The following is a 7,514-nucleotide window of genomic DNA, read 5'->3' as shown; positions in this document are numbered from 1 at the left end:
GCCCAGTTGGAGGGTGCAGGGGGGAGGGGATGCCCCGTTTGGGGGGAGGGGGGCTGCCCCGGCAAGAGTCACGCGGGGCGCGGTCCAGCGGACTCGCCAGGCGGGCCCACCAGGGAGCGCTCACGTCTAACAGAAGGGGCAGACAAGGAGGCGGGGCTACGCGATGACGTCATTAGTCGTGGATGACGCGGCGCGCTGGTGGGTGGGTCCGTGTTGACATCGGGAGCCGGCACCTGAGGGCCGCGTTGAGTCGCCGGCCGCTCGCCCGCTATCGCTATGTACCGGGCCCTGTACAGCTTCCGCTCCGCCGAGCCCAACTCGCTGCCCCTCGCCGCGGGGGAGACCTTCCTGCTGCTGGAGCGGAGCAACCAGCACTGGTGGCTGGTGACCCGCGCGGGCTCCGGGGAGACGGGCTACGCGCCGGCCTCCTACCTGCAGCGGCTGCAGGTCAGGGCAGCGGGCGGGGCCCGGGGAGATGGGCTCGGCGCTTCGTGGCGGCGGCAGTGGGGCAGTAGCGCCCTTTCCCCAGCGGAGAGGGACGGGCTGTGTTGGGGAGACGGGCCGGGGAGGACAGGCTGTGTTGGGGGCTGGGCAGAGGGGGACGGGGGCGGGCCGGGCAGAGGGGGACGGGGGGGAGAGGACAGGTTGTGTTAGGGGGCCGGGCAGAGGGGGACGGGGATGGGCCGTGTTAGGGGGATGGGCCGGGGGGGGAGAGGACAGGTTGTGTTGCGGGGAGGCCAGGCCGTGTGGGGTTGCTGGAAAGGGGAGGCCAGGCTGTGTTGGGATGGGGATGGGGAGGATACTACAGGCTGTGGGTGGGTGGGTGGGTGGGTGGGTGGGGGAGGGCGGGTTGTGTGTGTGTGTAGGGGGGGCACTACAGGCTGTGTAGGGGACCCTCTCCTGCGGTGGCTGCAGACTAGCAGTTGGGGGTACAGGGCTGGGCACTATCCTGGCTGTCCCACATCAGAGGATGAAGCGTGTCCTTTTACCTCTGTAGGACAGGGCTTAGCGTGAAGAACAGGGAGACTGTACATCAGAGACTGACTGTGATCTGAACTTCTGGAGTGCAGGCTTTAGAGGGTACATCTTCTGGGGAAGGGCTATGTGCCAGCCTCTTCCCTCAAAAGTTACAAGTCATGGGGTGCTATACTAGCAAGAAAGTCTGTGCACAGGCCTCCTGGTCCCCAGAGAGGCTGTCTCAAATGATAGTCATGAAGTTCTTGGATCAGCTTGTACTGCCCAGGGGAGATGTGACTCTTATCTGCAGCAATATAGGATCATGAGGCTAAGGGCAGGTATGAGGACCTCTACCCTGGAGAGATGGGCTTCTTGCATCTTGCTGAGGTGACACTTTGGATATTTTGGTGGCCAAGGACCAGGAAGCACTGACCTGGTGATGTGAGCTGTGCACTGAACTTCTGTAGGTCAGGACCATAGAGAAGAGATATGGGACTTCACTCTAAGGACACAGGTTATGTGTTGGGCCCTACATATAATGGTTACTGGTGAGAAGACAAGGGAGTCGGGGGGGGGGGGGGCATCAGTATGGGAGAAGAAGTGATGTGCTAGTTCTCTATCACCTGCACTCATCAGAGAGCCGGAGGAGGAGAAGTTCACAAGGCCTACACTGGTGAGACTACATATATACTTAGTCTACTCTCAGAGGCTATGAGTGAGTGGATGGTAGGCTGTGTGCGGCTTATAACATCTGGAGTTACCAGTGTGGGTTGCTTTTAAATTATGCAGTTATCACAATCTATGTGTTAGAGCAGATGTGCAGAGAATTGCTTTGAGAATGACTATTCACAGCTACTACTGTGTATAAGTGAGACTGTTTAGCAGGAGATCAGCAATCACACCCATTCCACTAATGTAGAGAGTAATACAAGGGCTAATAACAGGCCTGTCCCAGCACTGATGAGGGGGCTGGAGGAGAAGCTAAGAACAACCAGCTGTAATGATAGGGGCAGTAATTATAGTTAAGTCAGTGACATTAGTAATTATAGAAAATAAGAGGACAGACTCCTCCAACCCTAATAGGAGTCAGAGTGATGAGGGCTCATGTGGTAATCACAACAGCAAGGATAACCCATACGTTTTTGTTGGTGCTGTAGAAGATAAAACTGTATGCCCTCTTTTACGGTGTGACGACATGTTTTAATGGCGGGTTCTTGGGCAAAACATGGATCCTGCAATACTCTTGTTATATGTATAGTTTGGGTCAAGCTTTTTATCCTACTAATCCCAGGGTTTACAGTGAGGCCTACAATATCTCTAAATTGCATACACCAAATAAGTCTGTATAGAAGTACACACGTTGCAGGTACATTTTTGGTTTCCCTGAGAAAATACAACCCAGAATGTCAATAGAAGCCAATTTATTCTAATATGCTGGTGATTTTCAGATAGCTCTAATCTTGTGATAAAAATAGTAAATTTGTTTCTAAATAAATTCAGTGACTTGGTGATATGTTCTATAATTAGATTTCACCAATCCAGTAACAAATGTGAACTCCTGAAGCACTGGAACAATCTTATCATGGAGTCACAGACAATCCCATTGGGTACGCCAGTCTATCTTGTCACCCAGGCAATCTGGACTTCGTGATAGTTGGTTTCTGTACACCAAAGATCACAAAAGATTCAGGTTGTTTCCAGTCCCAAGAGATCAGTCACTTACCCTCGGTCCGTTTGTACCTCAGATCTCACACCAAAAACACTTGTAGCCAATCCTATAGTAAACTAAGGATTTATTAACCAGGGGAAAGAAATTAGAGTTATTTACGGGTTAAAGCAGGCAAACCTGTATACACAAATTAGTTAGTCTATGGTTTTAAACGATTAGAGTTGTAGTCACCTGTCAGCACTGAATGCCTTTTAGGGCTAACCCAGGTTGACCTAGGACCTTTTTGCTTCTGTTTCATAGCTCCAGCCCTGTAAGAATCAAACAGCAAATGAGAGAGAGAACATTTTCTTGCATTCTTATTTTATCCCCTTCTTCCAGCATTCAAGCTGATCTTCTGCTCGTAGCACCTTCATGGGTTTCAGAGGGACATTAAGCAAGGCTTTGTATCCTGATGTTCTACAGTGGCCCATTTAGTTTTGATGGTCCTTCTTGATGGGCAGTGGACCATTCCCCATGACTGGCTTCACAGGTTCAGAGCAAGCATTTTTACATTTGTAAAGCAAAACTTGCATATCACCTTATAGCATGGGATAGAGACATTATGAGACATTTAATATTAATAACTAATTTTAAAATGAATATGAAAGCAGGGTTATGACAAGCCATGAAAATGGCTTCTGGTACTTCATATTTGTTCTCCTTTAGTTCAAACCTGACTTTCCTAACTGCCATTTCAACCTGTTACCAGGAAATAGCATGGGGGGTTTTCTGCCACCTCTGTATTTGACAATAAAGATTCTGGAGCCAGAACTTGACTGGTGATCACGCTGATGATGAATGAGGCAGAATAAAATTCAAATGGCTGCTCTGTCGTTATAACAATACTTAATTGTTTTGACTGCCTCTCATTCAGTGATATGATATAGTGCTTTCAGGTCAGCTTTTCAGAGCTGTCTGGAGTCAAAATTTGCTTTTATCAGTTAACCAAGTAGAACTGACATGGAAAAAACTTTTTCTGACTGAAGCTTTGCTTTAAACAGTTCAGTGGACTGTCTGAGACAAAAATGCAAACAAGTCGTACCACATCTCTATTTAAAAAGTTTGATGCTAATTAATGACGAGATGCTGAGAGGTAATTAATGTCACCATGATCACTACAAGAATAATGAAGCTAACGATTAGTGACAATGTGTACTGAGCAGGGAAAGAAAGCATGTCACCAACGGGAAGGAGTCACCATTGCAAACATAAGTCAGCAGATTCATTAATAGTGCAGTCAGATTGTTGGTAAGCAGTACATGTCACGACAATCACAGTCAAAAGAAGTAAACATCTCATACTGCTAATGCTTCCCAGAGGAAGGAAATTAAAATAATGTCAAAGGGGAACCTTTGCAAAGAGCAGGTGAGTTTTCCCTGGCACTGTCTGTACCAGGAGAATTACTGTATATACACATTCATTAGCCCGTTTGTTTAGAAGCTGACCCCGCAAGATGGATAGATAAAAATAGCAAAAACTATATGACCCTTTCATAAACCAACCCTATATTTCAGGGGTTGGCAAACTTTGGCTCCTGGCCCCTTAGGGTAAGCCCCTATCGGGCCTGGACGTTTTGTTTACCTGGAGTGTTCACAGGCCTGGAGCCTCTCAGCTCCCAGTGGCCACGATTTGCCGTTCCCAGCCAATGGGAGCTGCGGGAAGTGCTGCCACTTCCCGCAGCTCCCATTGGCTGGGAACAGCAAACTGTGGCCACTGGGAGCTGAGAGGCTCTATATGCCTGCGGATGCTCCAAGTAAACAAAACGTCCTGACCCGCCAGCAGCTTACCCTGATGGGCCGGGAGCCAAAGTTTTTCGACCTCTGTTACGTTTTAAAAGTTGGCGTCACAAGAAACACTCAAGTTTTGCTAGAATTATTTTAATGTAATCTAACGAAAAACCTGTTATAATAATAACTGAACAAATATGTATTCACCTTCAAAATTAGTCAGTATTTAAAATCAGTAAATAGATATTTAAAACAAGTAACTTAGAACAATATGAGACTTTAAAAAGTCTTAAAATCCTTCAAAGTCTGAATCTGTCTCTGATTCACCAAACAGTTCATTAAACTCGGCTTCAGTCACAGCTGCACCTGCATTGTCATCGTTGATGTTGGCAGTGTCGTTTTCAGACTCGGATTCCTTCTCATCATCAGCTTCTGTTGTGTCATCATCAAATATGGCATCATCTTCTGACCTGTTGAGTACATTGCTGATACAGCATTTCCGAAATGATTTTTCGAGCATTTCGGAGGGAATGGACACCCACGCATCCTTGATCCACTGGGCGAAGGGATTGATTTCGGGCTTCATAAGATTCCTGCATTTTGTCAACTTCGCCATGCCTGAGCACATCCATTCAGACCACATTTTGCGTAGTCTGTCTTTAAAGGGTTTGTTCAGGCAGACATCAAGCAGTTGTAGAACTGAAGTTAAGCCTCCAGGTATTACAGCCAAAGTAGTTTTCATATTTTTGGACACATTTTTCACCACCTCCATCTTGTGTGCTCTGAACATGTCTCAAACGAGCATAGCAGGTTTCTTGAAAAGTGCTACTGGTCTCTTATTCCACACTTTTTCCAGCCATTCAATAGTCCCGCGTTCATCCATCCATCCCTTTTCATGTGCACTTACGATGACACCAGCAGGAAATTTCATGTTTTAGTCAAGATTTTTCTTTTAAAAATAACAGGAGGGAACTTTGATCCATTTGCCAAACATGATAAAACCACCGTAACATGGATTTTTTCATGGCCAGTGGATTTAATTAAAATTGTTTTTTCATCAACACGGGTTACCGTTCTGTTCTCGGGAAATCTAATGTCATTAGTGTTTTGTCCATATTTCCTATTTGTGACAGTTCAAATACATATTCCTTTCAATATTTTATAATAAATCTTTGGAAAGATTCTATTTTTTTCTTCCAGACCTCTTGGCAGCTTTTGCTCTATCTTTGTTCGCTGACGAAGACAGAGACCATGACGGTTCATGAAGCGAGTACACCAACCCGCTGATGCAACAAACATTGATGGCTTTACTGACTTGTGTTTGTCGTCTTCTGACATTTGGAGAGCATGCAGACGAATTCCAGTTCTACTGACAATGTACCCATTTTGTCGACATTCAACAACCCAATTATTGAGATCTTTCTCCAGCTCAGGAAATTGAAGCGCACCTCGTTGGACATTTTTTCTTGCTTCTTGGCATGTCTTTTAGTGTTGTTTTTATTTTTTTGCCATTCTCTTACTTGCTTCTCATTGATACAGAATTCACTAGCAGTGGTGCAATTATTGTTTGCTTCTGCATATCTAACAACTTTAAGTTTGAACTCTGCGTGATAAGTAGACATTTTCTTTTGATTTCACCATTCATTTTAAATACTAGTATGAAAATAGATTATTATTATTATAGTTATAGATTTTGTAGGACTTTATATAGGAATGTCACCTGCTTTATCACTGTCAAATTATTATTGTTCTTTGTTTGTTTCAAAGCAGCCCTATAGATTGGCATGTCTGTGACGATAGACTATTTAAATTTTATTAGAGATTCCATCGATTCTGCACATTATATTTTCATATTGGCTCGAGACTTACGAGGTCCATTGGTAGAAATGCATGAAGAGATCAAATTACACAATAACGTACTGACACCAGTGTTATAGTACTATTGCTCATTGTATTTTTCTGATTGGCTTGTAAGGTGTAGCATTTTGTGAAATGCATGGGTCAAATGTCATGCAGATCTGCAGCACTGCTCTTTTAGTATTCGTTTCAAGCCAATCTAGTCCACTGAACAAAGGCTTTTCAACTTTAAAAGGCTGCAGTATTGACATCAATAAATGAGTCGGCAAACTTTGGCTCCTGGCCCGTCAGGGTAATGGGCTGGCAGGTTGGCACATTTTGTTTACCTGGAGCTTCCGCAGGCATGGAGCCCCTCAGGTCCCTGTGGCCGCGGTTTGCCATTCCCAGCCAATGAGAGCTGTGGGAAGTACTTCCCGCAGCTCCCATTAGCTGGGAACGTCCAACTGTGGCCACAAGGACTAAAAAATAAGTCATCTCTTATTTTCAGGCTTCTCCCTTATTTATAGCACAGGTGGAAAATTCATACCTTAACTTCTTTGGGAAGAACACGAAGTCCATATTAAAAACAACTCTTCTAAACGTATTCTTCATAAGCTGCCAGCGATTACAGGAGTAGAGTTTCTAGTTTGTTGGTATCCTCCACTTACAAAATTGCTGACATTTTCTACTTTAATCTCAATAATTTAAATGGTATTGCCATGAAATAGGGAGACTCAAATGTAGAAGCAAACTCCTTTTAGAGACAGCCGATGCCTTTAGAAAATACGTTGTGGGCTAAGCAAAGGGAAGAATGCATGGTGCCTGGTGTGATTTGGATGTTGCAGCTGACTGCAGTTAACGGCAGATTGCTTAAAAAACATTTAATTGCTGTTGATATTTCTATAAATTTTTCACTGCTGTAGTTCTGTGTTGGCTATATTATGGATTAGTAAAGAGTATTTCAGTGGTTTGAGGGGTAAATACTAGTGATAGGTTCCCAAAAAATAAACAAGACCCTGTCTACACTTGAAAAGTTTTGCCAGCATACCTATGTATATAGAGCTATACTGGCAAACCATCCTAGCATAAATGTAGCTTATACTGGCATAAATGTGTTTCTGTTGGCACAGTTTATGCCAGGTCTCCGAGACATAAGCTATACTGACAAAAGCACGTTTTTGCCCTTATAAACTGCATCTATGTTAGGACTTATACTGGCATGGCTATTCTGGTTTTAAAAAAAATCATTCCCCTAATCAACATACCTTTTCTGGTATACATTTTAA

General features: G+C 44.7%; 1 protein-coding gene across 1 annotated transcript in view; it reads left to right on the top strand.

The window, feature by feature from the left end:
- Positions 1-209: 209 nt before the first annotated feature.
- Positions 210-7,514, top strand: part of NCKIPSD (NCK interacting protein with SH3 domain) — a 93,218-nt gene continuing 85,913 nt past the window's right edge. Inside the window, exon 1 of the mRNA XM_045024717.1 lies at positions 210-447. Within this exon, the coding sequence (XP_044880652.1) occupies positions 277-447 (171 nt within the window). The 5' untranslated portion in view covers positions 210-276. The remainder of the gene's footprint in view (positions 448-7,514) is intronic.

This window comes from Mauremys mutica, chromosome 7 (genome assembly GCF_020497125.1).
Source record: "Mauremys mutica isolate MM-2020 ecotype Southern chromosome 7, ASM2049712v1, whole genome shotgun sequence".
NCBI lineage: Eukaryota > Metazoa > Chordata > Testudines > Geoemydidae > Mauremys > Mauremys mutica.
This window is presented reverse-complemented; position numbering and strand designations above follow the sequence as displayed.